The 14,378-nt window shown below is 50.9% G+C and overlaps 1 protein-coding gene across 4 annotated transcripts in view; it reads right to left on the reverse strand.

The window, feature by feature from the left end:
- Nucleotides 1–545: 545 nt before the first annotated feature.
- The window catches only part of NFKB1 (nuclear factor kappa B subunit 1), a 134,816-nt gene continuing 120,983 nt past the window's right edge, over nt 546–14,378 (reverse strand). For all 4 annotated transcript variants that reach the window (XM_080687780.1, XM_080687779.1, XM_080687778.1 and 1 more), the window contains 7 exons: nt 13,889–14,058; nt 13,472–13,574; nt 7,791–7,915; nt 6,335–6,401; nt 5,845–6,017; nt 4,651–4,831; nt 546–1,539 (listed from right to left, as the gene is read on the reverse strand). In XM_080687780.1, coding sequence (XP_080543906.1) covers nt 1,382–1,539; nt 4,651–4,831; nt 5,845–6,017; nt 6,335–6,401; nt 7,791–7,915; nt 13,472–13,574; nt 13,889–14,058 — 977 coding nt within the window. In that variant the 3' untranslated portion in view covers nt 546–1,381. The remainder of the gene's footprint in view (nt 1,540–4,650; nt 4,832–5,844; nt 6,018–6,334; nt 6,402–7,790; nt 7,916–13,471; nt 13,575–13,888; nt 14,059–14,378) is intronic.

Consider the following 14,378-nt stretch of genomic DNA (forward strand, 5'->3'; position numbering starts at 1 on the left):
AAGCTGGGATACCGACCCAAACAGCACCTCAGCCACCTTGAGGGCGCTCTGGAGGTCAAACAGCCCTTCAACGGTGTCCTGGGTTGGACGGGCTTTCATCTAGCACGTCCGTCAGTGTTATATGGAGCCGCCATGGAAGTGGGTGTGACGTGCGTGACCTCTCCACAGCTGAGGCCATCTGCCAAGGGTGCTCCCAGCGGCTGGGCCCACAAGTCCCCTGTGAAAGAGGGATCTTAGTGGCACATCCCCGTGTCCACCACAGCACCTCATTCACTTCTCATTTCTCCGCTCCCTCATTTCCAGTTTTTTGAGCGAAGAGCAGTTCAGCAGAGCGCCGCGCTGCAAGGTTCCTTGTACAAGACCCTCTGGGATGCTGCAGTTCCAATCCTCTGTGCACCACGAAGGCATGAGAACACGCTGGGGCGTGAGGAGGAGACTCATGCATGAGATAGGGGAAGGGGAGGCGATACAGCCCAAATGGAACGAGCCAAGCTAGGATTTAACAAACCCAAAGCTTTCATTGCCAGTTAGCACACTCTTCTTTTGAGAATTTTGTTTATTTCTAGATCAAAATATTGACTGTCCAGGGGAATGTGAATGTGAAAATCAGGCTGTGGAATGGTCCTGGGGCTACAAGAACAGTATCCGTCTAGTTCCAATAAGATGAGGCCATCCATTTGCTTTTCCTTTTATTATAAAAGTAAAATAAAAAATAGCATTTATAAATCCAACATTTTTTTCTTTTAAAGTATTTGATCTAAAAACATATTTACAATAGCAAAATGCAGAAAAAGGGGGAAAATACCATTTTCAGCACTGATTGTAACCATGTTTAAATATTGACACGTACACGTTCTTTTTCAAAATCACAGAGATAAACCACATTAGAAAAAGCAGGAAGCATTTTTTTAATTATACACTGACCCTCATTTCAAAATACCCCATTTAAGATATCCTTGATAAAATATTAAGAATTCTCTTAATCCTTAATCTGAAAGCACGACTGTGCCATGGGCAACTAGAGAGAACACCGGGTGGGGACCGTTAGCCTTTCAGTGACAGCAGGCGTGCAGCAGAGGGGCAGCGGCGATGACAGGAAAGCAGTTGGTAAGGCCCACAGGCGTCCCCCCTCCCAGAGGCACCAGCCCCGCCCAAGGCTGTGGCTGCTAGCTGCTCTCTGCCAGGGAGCTGAACTGAAATTCACTCAAGAACCAAAAGAGGCAGCCAGGTTTCTTTCGGAGGCCCGGGGTTAAGTCCAGAACCACCCAGGCCGGCCGGTGTCCCTCCGAGCACCCCCGGGTGCACTGTCCCTTCCTTCTTTCAGCAAATCCAATGGAACTGCAGAACTTTGCTGTACAGGGTGTGGGAAACGGCCAGCGGGCTAAATTTTGCCTTCGATAGGTCCTTCCTGCCCGTAATCGTGGGGCATCTTGTGAAGCGTGAGCAGTGAGCTGCCGCCGGTCAGAGAGTCTGTGAAGCTGAGTTTGCGGAAGGATGTCTCCACGCCGCTGTCACAGATGCTGTCGTCTCGCAGCTCGTCTGAGGGGGAACAGCAGGGAGTCACTAGGGTGCAGCTGGGAACCCGGCCCAGCCTTTCCCTTCCTACCTTTCCTTCCAGCCCAGCTGAGTTTCGGCCGAAGCGGCATGTGGGCTATTTTTGCCCATGAGGTTCTACAAGGCACTACATTCCCCCTACACCGACGGCTTGCCACTGCCGTTCGCAGTGGGGTGAGGGGCCAAGAGCACCCAGAGTAATAGAAAAACTGTGAGGATGGCAAAACTGTGAAGATACCAAAATTAGCCAAATATTTTCATGTCTCTCTTACAACCTAGTCTCATGTTTATCAGAATCCTTTCTGAATTCTTTGACTCAATGTGTCCCTTTCTTTCTTAGAAATCAGGTGTATTTTTCCAACCGCTGTATTACCTATTTTATAGCTGAAGTAGGGGAAACTGCTGAAACTAAGCAAAATAAATTGGTGAAAGAAGCAGGAACTAAAAATAAGAGTCCCTTTCTGGACCTCATATACTATTAAGCTCTATACACTGACTCAAAGAAATTTTGGTAGCAAAAAATAAAGTGATTTTGATGAAAATGAGTCTATACTGGACAATTAGGTCAAAATCTTCTTGTTGAGAAGTGTCTTTATGGATTTGAATGAACAATGTGAATTATTTCCTATATATAGAGAGTGATCAAAGGAACAGAAGTCTAATATACCTGAATCAAAATGCCATATTATATATTAAATTCCAATATTAAAATGAAGACACTAATGGCAGTGACATGGCTATTGTCTTGTTACTGATTTATCCAGTCATCCAATCTTTACTGGGTTTCTCTTATGCGTTGGGAACTGTGAAGTATTTTAATAATAACTACAAATCAAGGGCTTAATGCTTTTTCATATATAGTACCCACTCCTTTGTGCGGAAGGAACATCAGGTCATAAGGCAGCAGATGTGGGTTGTTTTCCTGGTGGTTACATTATTCCTGTCCCGACCCCCCTGGAAGGGCCCCCTGACGAGGTGACACTGGTGCCAAAACTGAGTGGTCAGAAGGAGCAAGGCAGGTGAGGGTCTTTGCAGGGAAGGGGAAGAGCAGGTTCCATGGCCCTAAGACTGGGTGAGCTAGTGAGCCAGGGGAGCGCAAGGAAAACGGAGCAGCAGGCAGAGGGGTGGGAGGAAGGACAGAGGGCAGCCACATGTAAAACAGAGAACGGATAAAGAAGGGACTTGCCTGTACTGTTCAAAGCCTCCAACAGTGCTAAGCACACAGTATGTGTGCAGTGAAGATTCTGTTGAATGGATGAATGAATTGGAGAGTATACAACAGGAGTACCATAATCTCACTAAGGTTTTAAAAATATGTTTCTATTGATTTTAGAGAGGAAGGGAGAGGGAGGGAGAAAAACACGGATGTGAGAGAAACAGTGATCAGCTGCCTCCTACATGCCCACTCCTGGGGATCGAGCCCCAAACCACGGCATGTACCCTGACGGGGAATCCAACCGGTGACCTTTTGGTCCATGGGACAATGCTCAATCAACTGAGCCTCTCCGGCCAGGGCTCTCACTAATTTCTGAAACTCCCTGTTGTGTGAAGAACGGACTGAAGGGAAACGGAAACTGATCAGGAGCTGCTGCAGGAATGGAGACAAGCAGAGACAGGGGACTGGATGAGGTGGTGGTTGCAGAGAGGAAGAAACGAGATGGCTGGCTGTATGGTGGTTTGGACCAGGGCACGTTCATAGGAACGCTTAGGCTTTTGTCTGGGCCTCCTGGAGCGTGGCAGTGCTTCTGACTGACATGGCCAATACTCAGTCCAAGTGGGAACAAGTCTCCTGTAAGTAAGGGCAAGTAAGGAGGGCCCAGAACTGGGCTCTGGAGGGCTGAGTTTCAGAGGCCTGCGGAGGAGGCACCGAGGTGTGTGTAGTGTGGGAAAGCCAGGAGGGGAGACGGTGTGAAGCAGGGGGGATGGCCAACTGGCATGTGTGCTGAGAGCAGTGGAGAAGACAAGAAGGATGGTGAGCAGGTGACCAGATGCTGGGCATCATGAGGTGAGCAGACCTGGTGGAGGGGGGGATGGGTCCGACTGCAGGGTCAAGGGGAGGAGAGAAGGCGGAAAGAACCCCTCTGGGAGATTCTTCTGAGCAGCTCTGCTGTATGGAGAGCAGAGGGATTGTAGATAAAGGGGGAGTGGGATACAAGGAGTGCTTTTGTTTTACTTTGAAAAGATGAGGGAAACCACGGCATGCTTGCTAGGTGATCCAGTGGGAGGGAGAATCCAGGAGTGCAGGGGAAGGGATGCTGGGGTGGGAAAGAAGCAGCATGAAATGGGTGCTTAGAGAGTGGGAGAATAAAGGGAAATACAGGATTGTCGGGCTGTGAGAGAGTCCATCACGGTACATGTTTTATGTGGCTGACAGATGGAGCCAAGAGCGATGGGAGACGAGGACCATGTCCTGAGCATGGGAGAGGCTGCGAGGCTGGGGAGGGGGTGGGATATAAGGCCCCTGTCCTGAGTGTGGGGAAGGCTGAGGGGCTGGGGAGGGGGTGGGATATAAGGTCCCTGTCCTGAGCGTGGGGGAGGCTAAGGGGATGGGGATGGGGGGAGGGGAGATGAGGTGTCCTGAGTGTGGGGGAGGCTGAGGGGCTGGGGAGGGGGTGGGATATAAGGCCCCTGTCCTGAGCGTGGGGGAGGCTAAGGGGCTGGGGATGGGGGCGGGGAGATGAGGTGTCCTGATCGTGGGGGAGACTGAGGGGCTGGGGGTGGGGGGGAAGCAGTGCCAGTGCTGTTCCCGTGCATTTCTCTCTCCATCTCTTTTACATTTAAAAGAGGAGAGAAATACTATTTACCTTAACCACCCACATGTTGTTTTTAGGATTTGTTGTGAACCTAAGTAACTCACATGTAACTGTGACCATTCCTGGGGACAGCCCTTTACCTGAGCAGCGGTGTCAGGAGGGCAGGAGGGAGAACTGTGAGCCCCCAGGGGGCGGGGAGGAGACAGACACCGGGACAGTACATTCAGGAGATAACGGTGGGGAGGACAGGCCGTATCCCAAGAGACTGAACACACTGGCCTGACACACTGGCCTGAGAAGCAGGAGAATATCTCAACGGCTTTTTCTGTCTTGTTCTCTTTACCTATCTGCTGTCCCGTGGAGGCGGGTGAGAGAGGCCGGGAATGGGCCTGAGCGGTGGTCTTCGCGGGGCTGGGGGCTGCCGTGCCCGAGGTGCAGAAGGCTGCCTGGATCACCTCGATGGCCTCAGTGTAGCCCATCTGTCTCAGGGCCTCCAGCAGCTCTCTTACTGTCCCTCCAGAGACCTGCAGGGGAGAAAGGAAGAAAGAGTATGTTCTTGTGTGAAAACCGGTGCAGGGAACAGCCAGGCGCTGTGAACACCACACCACACCACACCCCTTCCCTCTCCTAGCTGCTTCCTCCACCACCAGAGCCAGGTGGTCCTGGAGAGGTCAGCGCAGAAGGCGTCTAAGAAAATACCGTCTCTGAGTCAAGTTTCCTGTTTCAGCTCAAAGCACTCAGGAAATTACAGAGAAGTGCTTTATAGTATGGGGGGGGGAGGGGCAGGGGGAGGGGGAGGGATGTGTGTGGGCCGAGGCAGGGAAACTACCTAGAGCTCAGTGTATGCAGTATTCCTGTGGAAGCTGAAGCCCTGAAAACCACTGAGAAACAAGAGCTATCAACACTGCTTTGCAAAGAAAATAATTTCTCCCTGTGTTTTTTGATCTTTTTGTTTTAGACATGGAAACGTCACCAGGTAATGGCTCCACTAGGAGTCGCCTCACAGAAAGCGGATTCCATGTCCTGATACGGGATCAGGCATTCTCTTGGGAGAGGAAAGGCATGAATACTGATTACAGTCTGTTGTGTTTATTTAGGGACATCAATGTACTGTGACCATCCTGACCCTCTAGGTAGCATTTTCAAAAAATTCCTTTAAAAAGAAATTCATGTTAGAGAGGGGGAGAGAGAGAAACATTGATTTGTTGTTCTATCATTCCATGCATTCATTGGTTGTCTCCTGTATGTGCCCTGACCGGGGATTGAGCCTGCAACCCTGGTGCATTGGGACAGCGCTGCCACCCACTGAGCACCTGGCCCAGGCCCTAAGTGTCATTTTCGCATAAAATCTCCAGGTATCTGGAAATAGCCTCCCAGGAAGGAGGGTTTTGATCTTGGCCGGGGCCACCCTCAGGACATGGGTAAGGACGGATTTTCTTCTTCAGAATTAAGGGAGAGGGAAGGGGCTGTGCCCAGTAGTGACATCAACAGAGCAAAGTCAAATACACATGGCTAGCAAGGTCAGGCGATGTGTTACCTCGTAATTGTCCATGAGAGTTTTAGAAGGAGCAGGACTCAGCCGGAAGGCGTTATTAAGTATCCCCAGACCTAATTTCTGCGCCAGAGTGGCCCAGTTTTTGTCTGGATCGGGAAATTCTAGCAACTGGTAGAGCTGCAACTTTGCATCTTCATTCAGCTGCTTCATGTCTCCTGAAGGAAATGAAGAAGAAACACGGCTGTCCTGGCTGAACCGGACACTCTGGAGGGCGTGGTGGCTGCCACATTGCTCACCCTCCAGTGCCCCCTGGAGGCCACCAGGCTCCTTTACCGGAGAGTCAGCAGAAGCCCCACTGAGCACCAGCAGCATGTGCTTTAGTAGATTACAACTGGCTATTCCCTTTCATACCTCCAGGACTTTCTGATTCCGAAATAACCACTGTGCCTTTTACAGAACATCCGGATAATGCCAGCTCTCCCCACCCCCTCCAAGTCACGGTGTGGGGACAACACTGGTTAAGAGATCTCACCTTGTGCCAGTAAATCATCAGCTGTAAACTCGGGCTCATATGGTTTCCCATTTAAGATGTCAAATACCTGGTGGGAGAAAAACACAGGGAACAACTGCACATTAAAGGGACCACAAGGGATTTTTTTTTTTTTTAAATTAAGAACTCAGAGTGTCCTTCTTGGGAGGTTCTGGTACCCTGAAGATGGAAGAGTGGAGAGAGCAGTCAGTGCCATGGCCCAGGCTACGCGGGCCCTTTGGGACTTTGGGGCCAGGAGGCTGTGTTCCACAGGAGCTGTCTGAGAAGGGTTGGAGGACCCAAGCCGGCCTCAGAGAGAGCAAGGGCCAAAGGCAGTGCAGGCGGCCAAGCCAGCCATGTCTTGGTCAGTGAGGTCTCCTCTGGAGCTGGGGTCTGGGGTCGGTGGGGGGGAGGGGGCTGCCCTTCCTCAGAGCTGTGCAGCTGTGTCCCCTCGCTGACCCCCTCCCTAGGAAAAGGCTTACGAGCAGTTTTATAAACTTGTTCAAACAGAGGTACAGAAATGCTCCTAAGGCCTGGTATTAGCCTTCTAGCCTCTACATTCTAACTGAGGGGCCAGAAAAGTCTCAAGTTAAAACTAAGAAAATCCCACAGTGATGGAGGCCTTTCTGTGTCCTCTGCAGTCACGTGGCTGCTGGCCGCCCCGGGGAAGGAAGGCTTGGGTCACTGAACTGGGTTATCTTTCTGCATTCTGTGGCGAGGCTTCTGGGAAAGCCAGGTGCCGATGTAAAAGGAGAACTGTGTGGTCTCTGCCGGGGTACTCGGCCCAATCCACATGAGCCGCAGGAGCCATTTTTGGATGTGGAGCAGCGCCTCCCCTGAGGAAGTCCATTTCGTTGTGTTGGAGATGTGTGGGCTGCCCACCTCCTCCCTCTGGTTCTTCTCACCGGGCCAGGAGGACCTCGTACCTGCTTTTCACTTTTGGATCTCAGATGAGTGGTGGTTTGAGGAAGGCTTTAAGTCTGTTTACTCTGTTCATATTATTGAACTCCTCAGAAGACTCTCCAGTTTCCTTCTATGTTGGAGAAATCACTTACCAAAGTTCAAGCAAACTGCAGCATTTATTCTGGCTTCAGAAGTGAAGATGGGGGCAATTCTGGTGTGAGTTCAGAATGAATAACTCCTGATGTGAATTTTGTGTTTTCTCTGGTTTAACCCTCTCTCACAACTTAACTCTGATCAGATTAGGCACACACTTCACACTCAGAACTCTGCTGACCTAGATCTCTCATGGATAAGCTTTTCAAGATAAGCACACAGATTGTTGTTGGGGACATACAGATCTCCAAACAACAAAACCAGCTCTTGATAAGGAGACTTTCTTAAAAAATAAAAGGCAAGGACTTTGGAGAATAAAGAACCAGGCAGACCCTCTGTTCTTACATTCCTGAACCTTCAGCTCCCCCACAGGAGCTGCCATAAACACTGGGGCTACACTCACCTGCCAGTTGGTGGCCATATCGAGAGGTGTGGTTCCAGGCACAACCCCTTCATCATCTCCGTCCCTTTCCCATGAGTCATCCAGATCATAGAGAGGCTCAAAGTTCTCCAGCAGGGGATCTGCTCCTGCGAAGTCAAGTTACACAGCATTAGGTAAACCCGGACCTCTTCAACTTCCAACTGTCTATAGGGGTCAGATTATCCGATCTCATAAAAGAGTAACATGCAAATTAACCATCACTTCACGATAAAAATGGCCATGCCCACAGCCAATAAGGAGGGAATATGCAAATTGACGGGCCAAAATGGCGGCGCCGGCCAGAGCCATGGAGCCTATGGAGAGTCGGGGAAGGCTTGGTGTCCTGGGTCACTGGGGGGAGCTGAGCGGGAGAGTGGGGGAAGGCTTGGCATCCTGGGTCACCCTAGCGACCCAGGATGCCAAGCCTGATGGGACAGCAGAGTGAGAGATGGGCAGGAAGGCTTGGTGTCCTGGATTGCCCCAGAGAAGAGCGGGAGATCGGCGGGAAGGCTTGGCGTCCTGGGTCGCTGGGGAGGGCAGTTGGGGGGACCAGGCCTGCAGGGGAGGGCATTTGGGGGGGACCAGGCCTGCAGGGGAGGGCAGTTGGGAAGGACCAGGCCTGCAGGGGAGGGCAATTGGGGGGGACCAGGCCTGCAGGGGAGGGCAGTTGGGAAGGACCAGGCCTGCAGGGGAGGGCAGTTGGGGGTGACCAGGCCTGCAGAGGAGGACAGTTAGAGGTGACCAGGCTGGCAAGGGAGGGCAGTTAGGGGTTACCTGGGCCAGCAGGGGAGGGCAGTTGGGGGCGACCAGGCCTGTAGGGAGGGCAGTTAGGGGCAATTGGGCCAGCAGGGGAGCAGATAGGCGTCTATCAGGCTGGCAGGGGAATGGTTAGGGGGTGATCAGGCTGGCAGGCAGAAGTGGTGAGGGGCAATCAGTCAGGTAGGCAGGCGAGCAGTTGGGAGCCAGCAGTCCTGGATTGTGAGATGGGGCCTAAATGGGCAGTCGGACATCCCTTGAGGGGTCCCAGATTGGAGAGGGTGCAGGCTGGGCTGAGGGACACAACCCCACTCCCTGCGCACGAATTTCGTGCACCGGGCCTCTAGTATACATATATAAAACATTACTTATCTATACTAATAAAAGGGTAATATGCTAATCAGACTGGGTATCTTCTGGATGACTTTCCAGATGTCCTTCTGGACAAAGCCATGGTGGCAGGGCCAAGGCAGAAGCAGTTAGGGGCAATCAGGTCAACAGGAGAGAGCAGTTTGGGGGATCAGGCTGGCAGGGGAGAGCAGTTAGGGGGATCAGGCTGGCAGGCAGGTGAATGGTTAGGAGCCAGTGGTCCTGGATTGTGAGAGGGATGTCCGACTGCTGGTTTAGTCCCGATCCCGCAGGGGTCCCAGAATGGAGAGGGTGCAGGCCAGGCTGAGGACCCCACACCCCCATGCATGAATTTTGTGCACTGGGCCTCTAGTCTAAATATATATATCCTATATAATGAAAGGATAATATGCAAATTGACCATCACTCCAACACAGAAGATGGCCGCCCCCATGTGGTCAAAGATGGCTGCCCCCATGTGGACATAAGATGGCCACTACAAGATGGCCTGCAGGGGAGGGCAGTTAGGGGTGACCGGGCCAGCAGAGGAGAGCAATTGGGGGTGACCAGGCCTCCAGGGGAGGACAGTTGGGGGGGCAGGCCTGCAGGGGATGGCAGTTGGGAGGGACCAGGCCTGCAAGGGAGGGCAGTTGGGGGGCCAGGCCTGCAGGGGAGGGCAGTTGGGGGAGGGCCAGGCCTGCAGGGGAAGGCAGTTGGGGGGTACCAGGCTTGCAGGGGAGCAGTTGAGAGGGACCAGGCCTGCAAAGGAGGGCAGTAAAGGGGGACTAGCCTGCAGGGAAGGGCAGTTAGGGGCAACCAGGCCGGCAGGGGAGGACAGTTGGGGGGGACCAGGCCTGCAGGGGAGGGCAGTTGGGGGGGACCAGGCCTGCAAGGGAGGGCAGTTAGGGGTGACCAGGCCAGCAGGGGAGGGCAGTTGGGGGCACCAGGCCTGCACGGGAGGACAGTTAGGGGCAACCAGACGGGCAGGGGAGGGCAGTTAGGGGTGACCAGGCCTACAAGGGAGGGCAGTTAGGGGCAATCGGGCTGGCAGGGGAGCAGTTAGGCATTGATCAGGCTGGCAGGGGAGTGGTTAGGGGGTGATCAGGCTGGCAGGCAGAAGCGGTGAGGGGCAATCAGTCAGGCAGGCAGGTGAGCGGTTGGGAGCCAGCAGTCCTGGATTGTGAGAGGGATGTCTGACTGCCTGTATAGGCCCGATCCCACCTATACAGGTAGTCGGACATCCCTCGAGGGGTCCCAGATTGGAGAGGGTGCAGGCTGGGCTGAGGGACACACACACCCACGCCCCCATGCATGAATTTCGTGCACTGGGCCTCTAGTATATATATAAAAGCCTAAGCTTTTTATCCCTTGGGGGATGTCCAACTGCTGGCTTAGGCCTGATCCCGGTGCCATTTTCTGTAGAAGGCAGTCAGTATGAACAACTCTGACTCAGGGAAGCGCAGGGAACTCAGGATGAGCCTGCCTCCACGCTTGACTCACCCACTCGATGGTGTTTGCAGGACAGACCATGGTGGCCCAGCCCGTGCACGTGCAGCAGCTGCTGAAGCTCAAGCAGCAGGCCGTGCAGCAGCAGAGGGCTATCTAGCCACAAGCCAGCAGGCGGACATTCCCGGACTGCGAGAGGGCATAGGCCGGGCTGAGGGATCCCTCCCCATCCAGTGCACAAATTTCATGCACCGGGCCTCTAGTAAACATGTAAAACATTTCTACTGAAATATCCAGAGACTGTCTCTTAAATTCTAATTTATTTTGATTGTAAAGGTATCTGATGATACCCTATACCAGTGGTCAGCAAACTGTGGCTCGTGAGCCACATGCGGCTCGCGAGCTGCAGTTTGCCACTCTGTTGACTAATGAGTTTGCCGAACACTGCCCTATACATCCATGGACACTTTCAAAACAAAAGACTTGGAATACTCTGACTCTCACACTTAACTCCATAGGATAGACTGAATGATGCATCTTTAATTTAGGGACCAACAACGGCAGTTTACAGGTGCTGGGGCGCACGCTCAGGATGAGAGTCTTAAAGTTCACATTTATGTGCATGTCTCAACTTCCTCCCCTAGTTGCTCAAAAGAACAAAGACGCTTGCTGTCTAGTGACAACATGTTCAGTTTTATTCTTGGGTACAGCATGCCAGGGCCCTGATCACTGAACAAAAATACCAAAAAACACCTCTGCTAGGATGGATAGTGACTGAAGAATTTACAGCTGATCTCAGAAAATCTAGTCTGTTTCTTAGCCCACAGCAAGAAACACCAAGAGTAACTCAAAGATTAGAGCTCAAGTTATTTTTCAAAGTCTTAGCAACTCTTTTAAGGAGAGTTTAGCTTAATGTCTAAGGACAGCAGCAAGTGAAGCTCACCCTTATGGGAAGAGGAACTTGTTTTTATCTTGCTGGGAGAACATTTGACTTGTGCTAACTATAACAATAGGGAGTGCTAGATCCAGAGACATAGAAACATGGAATAGACTGTCGAATCTCAGAGGGAAGGCGGGGGTGGGTGTGGGTGTGGGAAGTGATTAACCAAAAAACTGTATGTATATATGCATAATCCATGGACACAGACAATAATGTAGTCAAGGCCTGAGGGGACAGGGTTGGGGGGAGGGAGCAGGTGAGGGCTAGAATGGGTCCATGGGGAAAAAGGGGACATCTGTAAATACTTTCAATAAAGATTAAAAAATAATAGGGAGTGTCTCCTGAGAGTCAAAGGAGAATCTTGATGCTATTTCTTATTTCATTATCCCAGTCCTAGCCTGATTTACGAGGCAGTGCCATCTGACAATGAAAACAATGGAGAAATTCAGATGAACAATGACAGGACCAAAGACCAGAGGACCTGAGCTATGTCGGTTCCTTAAGTGACCTTCTTCATGACTTTGAGCCCAAGACTAAGCTTTTCTTTTTAAAAAATAATTCTTCATTTTTGAAAGTATTATGTATGTCCCCCTTTTCCATCTAGCCCCCCTCCCACCCCTCCGCCAGCCCCAAGCCCTCACTGCCCATGGTGGCCATGGGCCATGCATATATGCATACAAATTCTTGGTTAATTACTAACACCCGCCCCCCCCACCTTCTTTTTGAGAGTCCACACTCCATTCCATGCTTCCATATCTCTGGATCCACTCTGTTCACCAGTTTATTTTGTTACTTAGATTCCACATATAAGTGAGATCATGTGATACTTGTCTTTCTCTGACTGACTTCTTTCACTTAGCATGATACTCTCCAGGTCCAGGACCAGGTTTTTCATCTGAGTTTCCTCATTTATCTACTAAAGACACTGCTACTAGCCATTCCTTCCATGGGATACTGAGCATTCAAGATAAAACATTTTTGAAAGGGTTATAGCTTTTTGCCTGAAGGCATTTCTTAAATACAACCACTGACTTACCAAACTAGAAGCTTATTCAAGAGAAAGTTGAACTAGACAAAGGAGAATAGAAAAGGCTGCTGGGATGCTTGCTGCTGAAGCTAGCACATTTATTTGGGATATGATTTTACTTGTCTGAAAAATGTGGTGCCCCAAAGAAGTTCCTACATCTTTCTAGACTCAACTTTTAAAGAAGGTGTTTAACCTGCTCTGTTTTCTTGAATTAATAAAGCATTTACTTTCTAAAAATTTTTAATAACCTCTCAATAAATCTGAACTACCTGGGCAGATATGAAATACCAATTTCATTAAACAGACTTGGAGATTCTAAGTACTCAAGGTACTAGAGATTCAAGAATGAGCAGGACTAATTTTTCTATACTTCATAGGAGTAGAGGATTAAATGCAATAACACATGCAGATCTTTGAGAAGGTAGGGGAGAGAAACACAGTAGGGAGAATAAACTTTGGAAGTTCAGACTGACAAAACGTGAGTCATAGCTCTGCCAGTTACTGGGACCCTGAGACTGAGTTGAAAAAGTTTCTCTGGTCTGTTTCCTCGGCTATAAAATGGGAATAATACTTATGGGATTTGTCTCCAGGGGTTATTGTGGATTAAGTAAGGTTAAATGAGACAGTGCATGTGCAATGCCTAGCACAGTGCCTGCTACAGAGTTAGGTCAATCAATGCTACTAATTTTTAGTGCCTCACACACGATAGTACTCAATATACTATCAACACATGTCCCGTTTGTTTTTTCCTCTTACTTCAACTTCTAAGAGCCCTTTCTTGCAAAAGGAAATCTTTAAATTATTTCTTATACCAATACATTTCTCCTTCTGGGGACTCCTGATGTGATGATACTGTACTGCTCAGAATTCTAGAAGGAATTAAATTTGTGTTTAAGATCTCTTGTCATGGGAGTCCACTAAACAACCCAAACCCACAACAAACGGGTGCAGTAGAAAGTAAAAACTGACACGACGCTCAGGACGAAGCCCAGGATTGCTAGTGCGAACAGCGCTTTGTGGCCATTACAGTGAGATGTGCCTTGCAGCAGCAGATCTGTGGCTTACAGAAGGCGACAGGGCTGCTGGGCTGCAGCTGGGTTTGCATTGCTGGTACCATTTTCCACAGCTGACTGCCGGCGGCCTTACCTGCTGCTTTGAGAAGAGCCGCCATCCGGGTGGAGCCTCTCCCGGCCGCTATGTGCAGGGGTGTCGTTCCATCATAGGTGGTACTGTCTACATCGGCATCACCCTACAACCCGGCCCACACAGAAAATGGTGAGTTGAAGGTGCGCTCGCTCCCCTGACCCCTGTCTCATGGCTCCTTGAGTTGTATTCCTAGCACAGGTGCCCTGTGGGGCAGGCTCTGCCACTGAAACAATCCCCAGTGAGAGCTCCCGGGCAGGGCCGACAGGAATGTCTGAATCTGTGGCTCTGAAGCCTTGCGTAGACGTGAAATAAGAGTGGAATGTAGGGAGAAAGGCTGTCACCAACACCATTTTTTGAAAAGATTTTCCTAAATCGCCCTTGGAATTTAATGCGAAGGCAAACAAGGGCATCCTTTACCTCCAGGAGCAGACAGCCGGCCAAGGAGATGTTGTCGTGCTCCACAGCCAGGTGCAGCGCAGTGCGGCCCGACTTCTGCTCCTGCGCGTTGACATCGGCCCCTGCGGCCACCAGCAGCAGCAGACACGGCATGCTGTTGCTCATCACGGCTACGTGGATGGCGTTCAGACCTGCGGCCCAAGCACAGGGACTGTCATGGGGCGGGAAGGCGGTCCCAGGACGGCCCTCCACGCAGCTGAAGGAAATGACAAGACTGACCCACAGCGGGGAAGGCTGGCGGGTTGTAGCACGTCTAGTGCTGAGGGAGCCTCTGTTCCAGCCAGTCTTTCCAGGCGCTGTAAGTCAGCTGTTGTGCGTGGAAACCCACAGTCTCCCTTCATGTTCTCAGGAGACACCGTGGGCAAATAAACATTCTCGGAATAAATGATGCTTTCTCCAGTTCACGCCGAGTATTGTCGGGCCTCTGCTCATTCCTTTTCCTGACTAACTC

This window comes from Plecotus auritus (genome assembly GCF_963455305.1).
Source record: "Plecotus auritus genome assembly, chromosome: 1".
Classification (NCBI taxonomy): Eukaryota; Metazoa; Chordata; class Mammalia; order Chiroptera; family Vespertilionidae; genus Plecotus; species Plecotus auritus.